The sequence below is a fragment of the Halichoerus grypus genome, chromosome 9, assembly GCF_964656455.1.
Source record: "Halichoerus grypus chromosome 9, mHalGry1.hap1.1, whole genome shotgun sequence".
NCBI classification, from domain to species: Eukaryota; Metazoa; Chordata; class Mammalia; order Carnivora; family Phocidae; genus Halichoerus; species Halichoerus grypus.
The window spans coordinates 70,745,371-70,763,085 of record NC_135720.1 but is presented as its reverse complement, the minus strand read 5'-3'; the positions used below and the strand labels follow the sequence as shown (position 1 = coordinate 70,763,085).

The window sequence follows — 17,715 nt, the reverse complement described above, 5'->3', positions numbered from 1 at the left end:
GGAAAGACTGCCAGCACTTCAACCTCAGCTTGGAGGCCATCACATTTTTCAGAAATGTCACATTTTATATTTTCCAGTTGACGGATCTAAGCATTTAAAAGAATGCTGCCTTTTGAATTTCTTCAGACTAATTTGCAATTAACTATTCAAACACAACTCACATACATACTTGAATCCTGCAACAATGAGATCTCTGTCTAGTGTATACAACTGAGCACACACTGAAAATTTTAAAAAATGTCCCAAATGACATAAAGGCTGACGCCCTTTGTGTTCCAATGTAGCCCAGGTCTTGCTTAGAAAGGATGCAGGTTCTCCTTGTCTAACCCTCTTGTGCATCAAAAAGCAGCTTTGTTTCACCTCGCTGGGGTGAGCTCATGGCCAAATCTGAATGGCGATTCTGGAGTAGGAGAGGAGCCCCTATCTCACCACATTCAACATATCTGAGGTTGTGGCACTCACATGCTGAGGACTTGAGTCTTTTAGAGTATTTTTGGAGACAGCACTTAATAAGGCACTTGAGAACCAAAAAGCTCAGTTCAATGAAATTCAACATAATGCACAGGCATGAGGTAATAACCAAGCAGAGTATGAAGATCGTTTTCTCGGTGGGTTTGGATATGAAGCAGTCCACAGTGTTGGGACAAGGCTTCAAATCACACTTCATAAGGTAGGGAACACTAAAGCCGTCATATAGTTTGTAAAATAAAGCCAGGAAGCCAATTTCAAAACCAGTTTTAACAATAAGGCTGATAAGGTAAGTGTACCACAGGCCCCCATCCATCATACCTGGGCTGACATAGAGTTTCTTTCTGTGCCTTTTCTCTCTACCCTCACGATAGGCTACATGTAGAACCACCAGAAGTGAAGGCGTGGAGACCATGACCAGTTGTAAGGCCCAAAGTCTGACCTGGGAGATGGGGAAGAAGTGATCAAAACACACATTTTCACAACCAGGCTGTTTAACGTTGCACTCAAACTCTTTCTGCTCATCTTTCCACACATGCTCTGCCGCCACCATGTAGACCAGCAAACGGAAGATGAACACAACAGTGAGCCAAATCCGCCCAATCCCGGTTGAGTATTTGTTTACTCCAGTTAGGAGGTCCCTGAGCAACATCCAACTCATGACTTGGGTTCAAAAGAAGGTAAGATTCTGCAAAAGAAAACAATTTCATCATGATTCACTTATTTTTATTTCATTGATCATTTCCACTGTCTTACTTGATTACGGGATTGTGGAAGATAAACTCAAATTTCAACTCTGGATGTTGAGGACTCACTTTCAAACAAGGAGATGATACAATTGGTCCACAGATGTAATTTATCTCATGTCCAGTTTAATTTGGAATTTGGTTGGTGATCCCACACACACTATCCCATTTTCAAACAAATTCTTCAGTTTATTGCTTCTCTCTAAGGATGGATGGGTTCTGTTACTGATCTAGAAAAAATTAGATATGAATCCCAAGGTGACTTTGGTACCTTGAGATAGCCCTCACATACCCACTTCTTGAAGTTGTAATCTCTACTCACTTTTTCTACTTTGTCAATGCCCCTCCCCAATCCCTAAAGGTTATTCACTGCACCTACCTCCCTTTGTGTCCCGTATCCCATACCAACAGCGGAGCTCACCTACATTCTGACAGTGATAAGTGAGGCTCTCCAATATGAACTCCAAACTCATGTTTCCTCACCCCTCCAGACTTACATCCATGCCCAACTTAACCTGTTCCACCCAGTTTAGAGGGAGGAGTCAGTCTCATATTGCCTCAAAATGATCATTCCGGCTCTACAGCCCATTCTTGATCTATTCGTTTTCCCTGGTTCTATATTCTGTATCTCCAACCCTCACCATTTTATTCATCTCAGCATATAAGTGTACTTAAATGTTATCCATTTTTACTGGGAGAAATCTGCATAGCTTATCTCTCTGACAAACCCCCTATCTTCCTTTATCCCTTATTTCTACTTCCTCAGTTATTATTTACTCTTCAACTCACTGAGTCTAGTTTTTTCTGCTCACCATTGCACACTAAAATTAGCACTGCCACTCAACTACCAAATCTTCTGGATGCTCTGGATCTCATTTAATTTTTCTATGATACTGTTGCCTGGTCTTGTATTCTTGAAACTCTTTCAGCCTTGACATCCGTATTACTCTCTCTTCTCTTTCTGTTGTTCTGATCCTCTTGATTGTGCCATCTTAGGTTTCTTTGTCTAGTTCTTAAAAGCTCTGTCCTCTGTTCTTTTCTCACTCCATATTCTCTCCCTAGAAAATCTCATTCATTCCCATGGATTCAACTGCTGCTTTCAGATTCCTGACTCTCAGATCTTCAGCTTCTCCCCAGATTTCCATATCTCACTGCCTCTTGGTTATCATTTAAATATGTCACAGGCATCTCAAACTTGATATATCTACAGCTGAATTTATTATCTGTCCTGCCCTTTGATTTTCTTGCTTAATGGCATCACCAGTGCCCAAGGACCCAAGTTGGATATCTCATATTCATCCTGGACTCCTTTCTCGTGACTCTTTAATTGCTCACCAAATTCTTCTGATTCCTCCTAAATATCTCTCAAATTCCCCTCCAGGTCACTGCTGAAATATCTCTCACCTATACATCCTTCCCACAGCTTTCTATTTCCAGTCTCATCATCTCTTCCCCTCTCCTCCTAGTATGTCCTTGATGTTGCTTAATTATCTTGCAACTCTTTCCATCATTTTGCTCTTTAACATATAAAAGCTGATAGAACAAAAAATCCAGTCAAGAAATGGGCAGAAAACATGAACAGACATTTCTCCAAAGAAGACATACAGATGGCCAACAGATACATGAAAAAATGTTCAACATCACTCAGCATCAAATCAAAACCACAATGAGATACCACCTCACATAGGCCAGAATGGCTAAAATTAACAAGTCAGGAAACAACAGATGTTGGCAAAGGATTCAGAGAAAGGGGAACCCTCTTACACTGTAGGTGGGAATCCAAACTGGTACAGCCACTCTGGAAAACAATATGGAGGTTCCTCAAAGAGTTAAAAATAAAACTGCCCTATGACCCAGCAATTGCATTAGTAAGTATTTATCCAATGGATACAAAAATAGTGATTCAAAGGGGCACATGCACCCCAATGTTTATAGAAGCAATGTCCACAATAGACAAACTATGGAAAGAACCCAGATGTCCATAGACAGATGAATGGATAAAGAAGATTTGGCATATATAAAAAATGGAATACTACTCAGCCATAAAAAAGGATGAAATCTTGCCATTTGCAACAACGTGGATGGAACTAGAGGGTATTATGCTAAGTGAAATAAGTCAGTCAGAGAAAGGCAAATACCATATGATTTCACTCATGTGGAATTTAAGAAACAAAACATGAACATGGGGGGAGAGAAGGAAAAATAAGATAAAAACAGGGAGGCAAACCATGAGAAACTCCTAACTATAGGAAACAAACTGAGGGTTGCTGAAGGGGAGGTGGTTGGGGGTTGGGGTAACTGGGTGATGGGTATTGAGGAGGGCATTTGATGTAATAAACACTGCGTGCTCTGATGCAACTGATGAATCATTAAGTTCTACCCCTGAAACTAATAATACACTATATGTTAACTAAATTGAATTTAAATTAAAAAATAGTTTTTAAAAAGTTGATAGGATGCTAGAGAGCCTTCTTTTTCATTTCAGTGATGTTGTCTTTCTGGCTTCTATTTTGTCTTATAATTGAATTCTGTGGTTTAGCCCCCAATTTGTTTGTTGGGCTCATTATATACTCAGCACTCTCTGTTCAGTGCTTTTGAGTTGGGTCTCTCACAACTACCCTGGGAAGTGGAAGTTCTGTTTTTTGGTTTGGTTTGTTTGTTTATGGTGGTGGATGTTTTGTTCTTTCACATGAGAAAGCAGATTCTAAAAAATGAAGCCACTTTCCCACGTTTACAAAATAAGATGCAGAACAATGTTCCAAATCGAATTTCCATCACTCTAAAGTAGAGCTTCTCAACAGGGGCGCTATTAAATTTGGGGCTGGATAAATCTTTGTTGGAGCAGATGCCCTGTGCATTGTAGGTTGTTTAGCAGTACTCCTGGCCTCTACGAGCTAGATGCGGTAGTACCACCTCCTGCCCCCATTTCAGACAACCAAAAATGTAGTCCAGACATTTCCAAATGTACCCTGTGGAGATGAGGCAAAATCTCTCCAAGTAAAAATCACTTCTCTTAACTTTCTGCTATCATCAGAAGATGTGGACCAGAGCTCCAGGTCTGCCACAAATATTCTTTGTGATTTCTCAGGTGAAATCCTTGCCATTTCATGTCTTGTTTTCTATTACAAAATTATTACTTTTTGCTTTATAACTCAGCTGAAAGAGTATCATGGAAATTATGGTGTGAGGGGAATGAGGAGGTTAAGAAAATTGGGATATTGTTATAGCAGCACACCTGTTGGAGCATGTCACATTACCTCTTACAGAGGGAACAATATGTAGTAAGCCCACACGCTAGAGCCCTGAGGAAATGTATGAAGGTTAAGAGATGTTTTCAGAGAAAACAAAGATACATGTACACAGTGCTCTATTCAGCAGGGAATAAATACTTCAATGTCCTTGGGTTTTCAGAACACAAACAAAATTGTATTAAATAAAAAGGGTTCTCAAATCCACCTGAAAGGTTAATGTCTCTATGAATTATTAAAACAAAGTCCCAAAGATTAAAAAGGGAAAACAAAAAGTATTATGTTTTCCTATAACATGTGTCATTGGGCATTTGTCCATATTATTCAAAAGGATATTTATGTAATGTTACAAAACATTTGAAAGTACCCTGTTGGGCGTTTTAGAGAAGGGAGGAAGGTAAGAGTAGGTTCAGACTTTTTTGCTAAAAGGAAAGCAGTAAAAAAGCAACTGGTGTTTGAGTAGAATTGGAAGACTGATACCATCAAATGTGACAGGATTATGAATTTCATTTGACTGATAGATGTCTATCCTATTTTGAAGTTCTCTGCTGATGGAAAGGTAATGGCTTTTCTCAGGAGAGAGAGGTTTTCTAATGTTAGTTCAATTTTAACAAAGGTGGTTTAGCATAATGGATAAGAGCCTGGGCACAGTGTTGGACTCCTTGGGTTCAAGTCCAAGTTCACCTCTGATGTTAACAGAACCAGCCACGTGGGGCTTAAAACAGAGTCTGACACATGGTAGGTGATCCACAAGCATTATTATTATCATCATCATTATTATTTTGCCATTAAAAGCCTTCCCTTGATGTCAAATTGGAAGTCTTTCCAATTGTAAGTTAAGTATATTTTTTTCTCTAGGTTTTTTCCTATGAAGGTCGATAAATTAAGAATCTCCATATAATAGTCCTTTAAGCATTTGAAAGCAGTCATTATTGGTTTGAAGTCATTAGCTCATCACTCAAAATTCTTAGAAGAACACAAAGAACATTCATATCTCTTAATAATAGTTCAGATTGTCTATTTTTAATAAAGGTCTTTAATTTATCCCTTTTCTTAAGCCACTAAGGATAACTACCAATTTTTTTAATTTTTTTAAAATTTTATTTATTTATTTGAGAGAGAGACAGAGAGAGAGAGAACGCGAGCAGGGTGAGGGGCAGAGGGAGAAGCAGACTCCCCACTGAGCAGGGAGCCCAATGCGGGGCTCGATTCCAGGACTCCAGGATCATGACCCAAGCCGAAGGCAGACGCTGAACCGACTGAGCCACCCAGGTGCCCGATAACTACCAATTTTTGAATAGTTTCTACTTGCCAATTCTAATGTACTAATTCTCCTATGACTTTCTCTTTTCTTGTAAGAACTAGCAGTTAACGGCACAGGAATTTAGTTTGGAAAATTCAATTAATCAAATATTCTCAGAAAGTAAAATATTCAATATTGCCAATATCAGGAATAATTTTGGGGAGTTGCAAATTTTCCCCAATCATTTGATCTGAGTTAAAAGTGGAGGTGAGAAGGTGCTGGGTCAATCAGATTTCCATATGGAAAAAAATGAAGTTGGATCCCTACTTTACACCATTTAAAAACTTAACTCAAAATAGATCAAAGACCTAAATAAAAGAGCCAAAACCATAAAATTCTTAGAAGAACACAAAGGGGTAAATCTTTATGACCTTGAGTTTGGTAATGGATTCTTGGATATGATACTGAAAGCATGAGCAACAAAAAAGAAAAAATAAATTGGACTTCATCAAAATTAAAAACCATTGTTCATCAAAGGACGTTATTAGGAAAGCAAAAAGACAACCCACAAAGTGAGAAAAAATATTTGTAAGTAATGTATCTGGTAAGGTTTTAATATCCAGAATACGTAAGGAACTACTAAAACTCAACAACAAAAGAAAATTCAAAAATGGGCAAAATGTTTGAATAGACATATCTCCAAAGAAGACATACAAATGGCCAGTCCATACATGAAAAGATGCTTAACATCATTAGTCTTAGGAAAGTGAAAATCAAAGCTACAATGAGATATTGCTTCACATTTACTAGGATGAGTACAGTTTTTAAAATATAAAATAAAGGGGCGCCTGGGTGGCTCAGTTGGGTAAGCATCCAACTCAATTTTGGCTCAGGTCATGATATCAGGGTTGTGAGATCAAGCCCCACATTGGGCTCTGTGCTGGGCATGGAGCCTGCTTAAGATTCTCCCTCTCCCTGCCCGCACTTTCTCTCTCTCTCTCTTTCTCATTCTCTCTCTCTCCCTTAAAAAAAAGAATTGTGACAAGTATATGCTCTGGGTGCTGGGATATAAGAGTGAGCTAGATAGAGAAGGGCCTTTCTCTCGTAGAGCTTATGTTCTAAGGAAGGAGAGAAACAATAAACAAGAAAGAAAGAAATGCATAATATCAGATAATGATGAAGACTGTGAGGAAGCACAAGCAGAATGATGTAATTTTGATGGGACCAGGAGAGCCTCTTTGGACTGGGTGGCCATGGGAGACCTCTCTGATGAGGTGGCCTTTGGATGGAGCCCCAAGAGGCAAGAAGTCAACTACATGAAGCTATGAAGAAGAACGTCCTAGGAAAATGGAATGGTTGGACAGAATGAATTTATGTGTTTGAGAAACAGAAGGAAGGTCCACATGACTGGACCTCAGTGAGTAAGGGGTGGATGGTCTGAGATGAGGCTAGAAAAGGAGGCCCAGCCAGGTCACAGAGAGCCTTAGAGGTCACAGTGGGCTGTTCTGTGCTATGTCATTATAGACAAGTTCACTCTTTTGAGGGCTCCGTTTCCCTCTCTATGAAAGAGGGATACTAATATTCTCCAAGCTGACTTCATGATGTTTGTTGTGATCATAAGTCAAGATGAAATATAAGAATTTCATAAAGCACGCAGACACACACACACAGAAAAGAAAAGAACAGAAAAGAAAAGAAAAGAAGCATAATCAGACCAAATTATGTAACTCAGAATTTGGAGACAAATACCTCCTTTGAGTGTGAAATGACTAAAAACCATCAAGGGAAAGAATTAGTAATTCATAGAAGAAAACTATCCCAAAAAGATCATCTGTCCTATATTCCTGAGATAACCTGGAAAATACTAGAATGTTAGTAGATAAAAGGGTGTAAAATTATGTAAGACCTTAAACGTCAAAGTGAGAATTGGAAACTTAGCAACCAGAGGGCACCTAAGTAAAGTGGATAGTAAACGAAGAAACAAGTTAATCAACCATGTGGGCCTGTGACTGGCATAATGACATGGCAACAAAGTTAACAGAAGAGTAGAGCCCTGTATGAATGCTAGGTGAACAGAAACTACATAGACCTTCTCAATGTCTACATAGTTCTGTATACGGGGAAAAGATTATAATGTACAGATATAAAATACTCCATCACTCTCTTCTTCAGCCAAGGATTTTGGATTTTCTAGGACAACCCTATTGCAAACATACTGATGTCAGAACTAATGAGAACATGTACAAGTTTTAGGTTGAGAAAATGAGTTACAATAACCATACAATATAAGCAAGGATAGTTAATACATCTGACTTTTCTACATCCTGGATTAAATGTCATTACAATCATTTGATTCTCATTCCTCCAATTTACCAGGCAATAATAATTTTCTTGCTGAGGAGATTCCCTAAACTGTGTGAGGATATTCTCCTGAGATTACATACAAGAGTTCCAGTCCCAGGAGAGGCACCTTCTAAATCACTCTCCTCTGGGTTTGGTTAATGAGTCCCTTAGAGCTGACTCACCTTGGGGTGAATCACACCGAGTTTCTGAGCCTTTGGTACTGAGCACCAGCCCACCTGTCCTTCACTTATTGCAAAATGAGCCTTTGCTATCCAGCAACTTCCCCCACACCAAACTTCACTTCCAGTGTGGTTCAGCCATCCGCAAGCAAGTGCCTTCTCTGTGCTCTGAATGGGCACTAAAACAATGCCAGGAGGCAGAGTTCTGCTCTGAAATGATCAAAAAGAGCTATTTGAAACTTGTGTTTGAGGGGCACTGGATTTCCAATTTCCTTGCAGACCACCAGTGACAAGTCCTGAAAAAGGCGTCAGCTTCCATACCCAGCTCCTTTCACGTCTCAATAATAACGGTGCCTGCCCTTGGGTAGTGCCTGAGCATTTCCGAAGTGTCTCGCAGCATCTCATGTAACCCCCACCTCCATCCTCTGAAGTAGGTAAGGTCGGTGGTATGACCTCCAACTTAGTGATGAAGAAAGGGAAACTCAGAGAAGGAAAGGGTTTGTGCAAGACTCCCCCAAATCAGTAGAAAACCCAGTAGCAGAACCCAGATCCTGAATAATTGGTCTCCAGCTCCCTGCAGTGTGCTGGGTTTTCTGGTTCATTAATAACTCTGTGCTACCTCGTACACAAATTATTTAACCTCCAAAGAATAGAGTTTCCTCTCAAGGGTCTCTTTCCACCACCTGCTGACACTTGCAAATTCCATAAAACCCCCTGTCTGAATACAAGCATTTTCATTTTTAGCAATAGCTTGTTTGGAAAATCCCTAAACCAAGGTGTTTCTCAACCCAGGATCTATGACCCCTGAGGGTCTGTCATTAGATTCTCAAGGGTTTATGAGAAGTTTATGTGTGTGTATTTTATTTTTATGATCTTAAACAAACAAAACAATGCTGGATGACTAGCTCATAACCAAGGACTGCCACAGGATTTCAGTACTCATATTTACCAGCATTTGGCAAACTACACAGGCTTCAGGCCAAATCCAATTGGCCACCTGTTTTGTAAATAAAGTTTTGTTGGGACACAGCCCTGCCCTTTCATTTACTATTGTCCATAGCTGTTTTGATGCTAAAATAGCAGAGTTGACTGGTTGCAACAGAGATAGTACGGCCCTCAAAGCCTAAACTATTTACTATCTGGCCTTTGCAAAGGCCATTTGCAGACCTCTGATATTTATATTGTCTTCGAAATTATATTGGAACCAAGTTGCAGAACTTTAATTATCTGGGCTTCTGAGAAACAACACATGATGGGTCCTGCTCAACAGAAAGCTACATAAAGGGGATGCCTGGGTGGCTCAGTCGGTTGAGCATCTGCCTTGGGTTCCGGTCATGATCCCAATCAAGTCCCGCATCGGGCTCTCTGCTCAGCGGGGAGCCTGTTTCTCCCTCTGCCTGCAGCTCCCCCTGCTTGTGCTCTCTCTCTCTGTCTCTCCGACAAATAAATAAAATCTTAAAAAAAAAAAAAAAGCTATATGAAGGCACATGGACAGTGCAGCATGAATGAAGCCTGCTGGCGGTTTGAATGGAGACAAGTGGTGGAAGAACAAGCCATAACCCAACCCACAGTGGGACAGTAGGACCAACTTCAAAGAATCTGGGCTTCTGCAGTCAGTACCTTATTCTCTTAATGAGTAGTAATTTAATTTCAGCCAAACCATATCTTTTGTCCACTAAACTTTAATTAATTTTAATTTTATTGGTTTTGTGATGTTTGATTTTTCTTTTGTAAACATAGTTGCGTAAGAGCTGTAAGTCTAAGGATTAGCCTGTGGATGTAAAATTATCTCACATCTAATTTTAGGTTTCATACATATAAATAATGGTGTACTAAAAAAATAAATTGTCAACACTGGGGGTCCATGAACAATACTGAGTAGAACAGTACCGACACATGCCAACATATACATATATATATATATACAACTCTTGCCTGGTATTTTAATGTCCTGTATGAAGAAAGGCATTGCCATTTTTATTTTTTATTTTTTTATTTTTAAAATATTTTCTAAAGATTTATTTATTTATTTGAGAGAGAGTGTGCATGAGCAGTGGTTGGGGGTAGAAAGAGAGGGAGAGAGAATCCCAAGCGGACTTCCCACTGAGCACAGAGCCCGTTGCAGGGCTTGATCCCAGGACCCTGAGATCATGACCTGAGCCAAAATCAAGATTTGGATGCTACGGGGCACCTGGGTGGCTCAGATGGTTAAGCATCTGCCTTCAGTTCAGGTCATGATCCCAGGGTGCTGGGATTGAGCCCCATGCCAGGCTCCCTGCTCAGCAGAGTCTGCTTCTCCCTCTGCCTCTCCCTCTGGTTGTGCTCTGTCTCTCTTTCAAATAAATAAATAAAATCTTTAAAAAGAAAAAAAAAGATTCAGGCGCTTAACTGACTGAGCCACCCAGGTGCCCCAAGGCATTGCCATTTTTTAGAGATTCCCCTCTTAGGAACGTGCAAAGTTTGTCCTCAAGCCACACAGAAGGAGCCAAATGGTCCTGGGCTGTTCCTCCACTCATTCACATTCTGTGCTCTGGCCAGGCGTTGCAACTTGGCCACAGCCGCAAAGTCCTCGGGTCCATCACACATTCCACATGGGCAACTTTCCTTAGAGGAAGCTTATCCAGAAGGGGCATCTGTGATGCGGCACAAGACTGGATAGCAGGACATCTAGCTTGTAATAATTAGGATCACTTCTCTCACCAAAACTTTTTGGAAAGAGGTAATGACTACCTAATTACAAGAAATGCCATCTTCCCATTAAATAAACAAATCCTATCATAAGAGAAATAAGCTTAACTTACCTCTTGACACAGATGTGGAGATTAAGAAGAGAGCCAGTCAGTTGCTCATTTGATTAAAAAAAAAAAAATCATGAGCTGATTATATTATTTCCCTGAGAGGAAACTAGTGCTTTAAGCTCGGGCAAATGGAGTCTAGTGGTTTCCAAGGGAGCATAAGCCAAACAGGTGTAACCCGATCATTTGTTTTGGCTCATAACTTAGATGAGAACTCTTGGGTCTCTGCTGTTTACAATATATGTTAAAAGAGAATTGAAACTGGAAAAACTAACTCAAAGCCATTCACATACACACAGTTCACTGAATATCTCTTTTTATAAAACCTTGTCATCATCTACACAAAGAAGCTGGAACAATGAGAGGGTGTTTCATCTCTTTAAAGGATTTTCCAAGATTATTTATCAGAACCTATCTACCAAAAACAATAGGCAAAAGAACAATTTAAGTCAATGTATCTTTGATGAACTTACTTTAACTTCATATCATATACGCTATTCTTAGAAATTCAGAAAGTAAGAAGACATAGTAAAAATCACTCTCACAAAACCAGGAAGCATCAATAACAGACATTTTGTATGTACATAACAAACAGATGTGAAAGGGAGGGAGAGAGGGAGAAGCGGGGACGGGCGGGGGGCAGGGGGAGAGAAAGTACTTTATCTTTTTATTCCTAGGTATGAATTCAGCTAAAATTAAAGATATGTGGAAATAAAAATGAAATCATTTTTCTCTTAGAATAAGAATAGCTTACAAATAGAATTTCATTGTTGGAAATGATATTGGATGTCATGAAATTTAATGCCTTCATTTTAAAGATGAGAAAACAGAACCACAGAGCACAGCGGGCCTCAGGTCCCAGAGCCAGGATAGAAAGTCTTTGTACTGAGACACCTTCTGCCAGGAGCAGTTGGATTGAGGTAGTTCGTTTTTAGGATGACCTTCAGGGAAGACATACTGAATCCTTGAGCATTAATAATTCAGAGGATCCTAGCCTTCTAATAATGTTAGCACTAACCCAAACAAAGGTAGAATTTGACAGTTTTCTAGACAAAGGTCCCTGTCCTCAAGGATCTTGCAGCACCTGACACAGAAGCCAGGGGAGGGAGAAATTGCCGGAGGCAGTGGGCTATCAGGAAATGCTCTATAGAAGAGGTGGGACATGGGTTGAATCTTTATGGAATGAGAAATAGGAACATGGGTGTGTTCTGGACAAAGTGTCTCTGCTGAACCCTACACCTTCTCAGTTACACTCATGACTCTTGCTATGCTTTTGACAAAGAGATTTAATTCTTCCATCACCATTTTTCATTTGGAAGAAACAGACATAATAAAAACTGCAAAAAGTGTGCTGTATTGTAGTAGAAATAACAGCATCTATAAGTCAGAAAGCTAAGGGTGGGGAGAAATAAGAGAAGGCAGAACTAGAAAAAGAACGGAATAAATTCTGTAAACCTTGTTCTCCTTCTCTAAGATTTGGATTTCGATAGCTTTCTCTTCAGTGTGAGACTCTGGCCCCTGTGAAATGTCAGCAAGAGCAGAGCCCAGAGCAAAGGCTATATATGCCAGAGCTTTCAAATGTCCAGTGTGTCCCCCTGGATGAACTGCATAAGGGTGGGGGCTCAGGAAGGCCTATCTTGGTGATCACTCTGTTAAGAAAGACCACAAAGGTGTGTTGAGTGCAGACACCATATGAGAAGAACATGACCAAGATTCTGATTGTTACCATCACAGCTGGCTGCAGTGATGGCAAAATAAACACTACTATACATTGGGGACCATCACACACAGATCACTGTGCTCTGAACTTGACCTTTATTGTGTCTCAGCATGTCTCTTCCAAGGGAGGTTAGGAGTCTTTTCTGCTCAGTTTAGACACAGTTGGAGCACTGTGTTTTGTTCTGGTCTCAGTAGGACCTTTGACAAACTCGAGTAGGTCTAGAAGACTGACCAGGGTGGAGAGGGTGTCTCTAAACATGCATAAAAAGGATTGGAGCAACTGGAGGTGTTTAGCCTGGAAAGACAAGGTCCCAGGGAGTTACTTATCAGAATTTGATGCTAATTCTGTCAATTTCAAGATTTTTTTTGCAATAGTAGAGATCCCATAGACTCTGAGTTCAGACAAACCAGGGTTGGAAACTTGAAGCTATTTCCTACTTAACTTTGTGGCTTTGCCCAAGATGCTTGAGTTCTCTGAGCCTCCGTTTCCTCATCTGCAAAATAGAAAGGAATTCCCTATTTCAGGGTTCTTATGATGGTTAAATGAAATAATAACTGCTCAATAAACTGTAACCACCATTATCCTTGTCTACTGAAAGCAGCATTGACCTTGGATTGTGAAATTTCCTGTTAAAAAAAAAAAATGGCACCAGAAATGAGAGACATATGCATGGACTTGACAAACCACAAAAGTTACCTTTTGTGTTGGGGGGAACTTGCCTGCACATCTCAGAGCAATTGGTTTTCAGTACCATTTGTGAACCCAAGACACCTTCGTGAAGGAAGAAGTAATTCCCAGTTACACCAGAAGCTTGTAGATTTGTAGCATTGGGACAAGTCCAGGGACACACTAAATATTACTTAATAATGATTGATGTCTGTGATATCAAGTGCTTCTGAGGTTTCACGTTCTGGTAAGAGTGGTTTGAGGGGCTCCCTGCCTTCCACTGCTGTGTCTTCTGGTGCCATAAGTGATTCATTCCTCTTCTGACTGATGTAGGAAAGGATCAAGGGAAAATGCTTCATTGGTATAGAATACCTGAGGGATAGAGAAAAGGTCACATTTCAGCACCATTTCTATATCTAAAATGAGTTTTTAACATTTTTAGAATGAAAATGTGAGCATTGTCTCCTTGATTTTAACCTCTCTTTAATTAGCTCTTTCTGGACCCAGTGGTATGACGAGCTTGCCCCATATCGCAGCTGGCTGCCAGTAGAACCACGGTGCCAGCCCCATCCAGATACCATGTCTCTTCCCAGGTCATTGAAAGGGCTCACATTTTCAATACTTGCACTTAAAGCATCAAATACTTTCTACCCACTTTCCACATCCAAGAAATGTTTGCAATATTGTTTTGCTAAGAAAAAGAAACTCACGTATTACCTATAATGAGTGTAGCCACCACTCTTTCAAAACTTTCAGGGCTCGAAGTTGATAGATGCATGTGACTCTGGCTCTAGTTAATTCTTCTCGTTGTTAGATCAAGAGATAAAAGGCCATATTTTACCTATGAGTATTTTGTGCACCTTTACTTAAGAAAACAAGTGCACAGTATTGAAAAACATTTAGGGCGCCTGGGTGGCTCAGTTGGTTAGGCGACTGCCTTCGGCTCAGGTCATGATCCTGGAGTCCCTGGATCGAGTCCCGCATCGGGCTCCCTGCTCAGCAGGGAGTCTGCTTCTCCCTCTGACCCTCCCCCCTCTCATGTACTTGCTCTCTCTCATTCTCTCTCTCTCAAATAAATAAATAAAAATCTTTAAAAAAAAAAAAAAAAGAAAAACATTTAGATTCAACTGATATGTTCACAGTATATACAATATAACAGTTATTACACCTGTGTGACAGATAAGCCTAAATTTTTATCTCTCTTCCCTTCTTATTTTAATCTGCTTTAAAAGAAATAATATGAATGGTTTTGTGTGCATATAGATGTTATTGCAGATATTGGAGATTAAACAACAAATTTTATCTCTTCTCCACCAACTTTTGCCAAATAAAAAGTTCTTAATTTAATCACTTACATGCCTTCTCCAAGAATATTATTTTAATAGTTAAAGTAAATTTTATTTATTTGACAGAGAGAGAGAGAGAGAGCACAAGCAAGGGGGGAGCAGCAGGCTCCCCGCTGAGCAGAGAGCCCAATATGGGGCTCGATCCCAGCATCCTGGGATCATTACCTGAGCCGAAGGCAGTTGCTTAACCAACTGAGCCACCCAGGCACCCCTTTTATAGTTAAATTTTAGATGGAGACATAAATATAGGCAATAAAATCCCATTTTGTATAGAAAATATATATAACTCTGTAAATGTAGCCTGGAGATTAATAATGTGAAACATATATACGTAAGTAAGGATCTCCTATTCCAGGATGGTTGGAATAGATTGGACTCATTGCAACTATAACTTCATTATGTGCTTGGGAATTATTGGCTCTGATTATCTAGCAATAATGTGAAATTATTGGGTAATAGTGCCCAACATATAACAGGCATTTGATAAATGTTACTGCAATTTAAGGTTGAAAGGGCAAAGTAATGAATAATAGCTGATAAAGTAATTTGAGATTCATGTTTGAAAAAGGATCACAATATGTTAAAAGTAGTAGCATTATTTCTTCAGGCCATTGGTTAGTCCAATGGGGTAGAAGGGCAAAAGTATTAATACTTAACACACATAATTATGGAAGATGAAATAATTAGGTCAAATGCTTCTTCCAGTGCTTGACTAAACTAAAAAAAAAAAAACACGAAAAAGTACCTTAAACATCTCTTTTTGTAATTCAGATGAAAAGCACACACTTCAAATCCCATTCAGGGCTTAAGGTCTATGGATTGCACCACTCTGTATGTTGCCATAACATACAGTTCAGCAGATGGTGTTCTGTAAACACGGGCGTAACATAGCCATCCGTTCTTCTAAGTTTTAATGCCCAAGGATGCTTATATTTTGCTTCTTGTGGTGTAATAAACACAGCTAACTTTGCACACAGCCTTCATATGGTTGTACATAGAATTAAGACAATGGCACCCAGAGCCAACACTTTGTAGCCACACCCTGAATCCCAGACACTTCAACATCTTTAGCTTATTGGAAAAGTGGAGAAGTAAACCCAGTGTATTAAATAGTCTTCCATCAGACATTTTAGAGAAAGAAGAAGGATTAAAGACTATTCCAGTGGGTTTGGGGGAAAATGGGGAGTAGAGGGAGGCAGGGTTTTATTCACTCCAGTCTTCTGTAAGGACAATGTATTTCAGAATACTCTCATCACTCTTTGTCCTCTGAGAACTTTGAGAGTGAGAAAGAAGAGAGGTGGGGGCAGTATATTTGACTAGACATTTAGAGAGAGAGAAGGAATATGGAGAACAATTATTGTTCTCTTACTCCTTCCCTCAGAAAGCCCTACTGAAATGAGACAGGGGATATGGTTTGATGTGGTACTGAATCTCCCCAAGACCATGTGTATGAAATTATATAAAGGGCAAGGACTGAGCTTTCCTTTCTTTGTCTATGATTATTCCAGAGTCCACATTCTTTATTTTTTTAATTTCAGCTGTTTTATTTTTATCTTTTTTTTTAAATTGAAGTATAAATAGCATACATTGTTATATTAGTTTCAGGTGCACAATATAATGATTCAACAACTCTATACATTACTTAGTGCTCATCATGGTAAGTGTACTCTTAATTCCCTTTATCTATTTCACCCATCCTCCTACCCACCTTCCCTCTGGCAACCACTTGTTTGTTCTCTATATTTAAGAGTCTGGGTTTTTGTTTGTCTCTTTTCTCTTTGTTCATTTGTTTTGTTTCTTAAGTTCCACATATGAGTGAAATCATATAGTATTTGTCTTTCTCTGATTAACTTATTTCATTTAGAATTATACCCTCTAGGTCCACCCATGTTGTTGCAAATGGCAAGATTTCATTCTTTTTATGTCTGAGTAATATTCCATTGTGTGTGTGTGTGTGTGTGTGTGTGTGTGTGTACCATCTCTTCTTTATCCATCTATCTGTTGATGGACACTTGGGTTCCTTCCATGTCTTGGCTATTGTAAATAATGTTGCAATAAACATAGTGGTGCATATCTTTTCAAATTATTGTTTTCATTTTCTTTGGGTAAATACCCAGTAGTGGAATTATTGGATCATATGGTAATTCTATTTTTAATTTTTTTGAGGAACTACCATACTGTTTTCCAAGTGGCTGTATCAGTTTGCATTCCCAGCAACAGTGCAGTAAGTTTCCTTTTTCCCAGAGTCCACATTCTAAATAAGCTACCCTGTGGGGGTGATTAAATAAATAATATTTAAATACAAGGTAGATTTACTCCGAAGCTAACAAAGCCCCTCCTCACCAGCATAGCTCCCTCCAAGGCCCTGGAAATGGCCCCAGTAACATGTTTTCATAGGCATATGTTTCTATAAAATTTGCAAATTTAAGATGTATTAACTGATAAGATAATCAATTGAGACTGCTGTCTCCTTCTACTACTACAATATCTCCTTTGTTGCACTTCCCCTCCTATCAGAGTTTGGAGTGGCTGTGGATATTTTGAGGATCTAGCTAAGGAATGTTGTTTTAGACTTAGTTTTGGTTTAGTGAAATATATTTGTGTAGTTCACATTCACTTTTGTTTAGAGTTAAGTTGTTACAAAGTGTTCTGGTGTAGGGATAGTTTTCAAGAATCATCCTATTGCCCATTGTGCCCGCTCACCCATTGCTATAGCCAAAGGTGCAGAGATTGTGGTCTCATTGCAATCTGAATATGTCTAGTAAAACCCAGGACCAGAAGGATTTGGGTTTTGGAAGAGAAATGAAGTTTGAAATATATCAGGGCAGATTTTGGTCTGGAAAATTCTTCTAAATATGAAGAAACCTCATGGAGGCTTTCCCGCAAATTGGCAATAATCTCTAATGTATATGCTATTAGTAGAAAGTAATCAGAAAAATTCTGATTACTTAAGTTTTCTAA

At 39.4% G+C, this 17,715-nt stretch overlaps 1 protein-coding gene across 1 annotated transcript; it reads right to left on the bottom strand.

Moving 5' to 3' along the window:
- Window positions 1-322: 322 nt before the first annotated feature.
- Window positions 323-1,129, bottom strand: GJB7 (gap junction protein beta 7). Its single transcript, XM_036094835.2, has one exon. The coding sequence runs from the start codon at window positions 1,127-1,129 to the stop codon at window positions 323-325; it is 807 nt and encodes a 268-aa protein (XP_035950728.1).
- Window positions 1,130-17,715: the final 16,586 nt, after the last annotated feature.

Excerpts from the sequence above, each read along its gene's own strand:
- GJB7 (XM_036094835.2), bottom strand. The coding sequence starts at position 1,129 with ATGAGTTGGATGTTGCTCAGGGACCTCCTAACTGGAGTAAACAAATAC.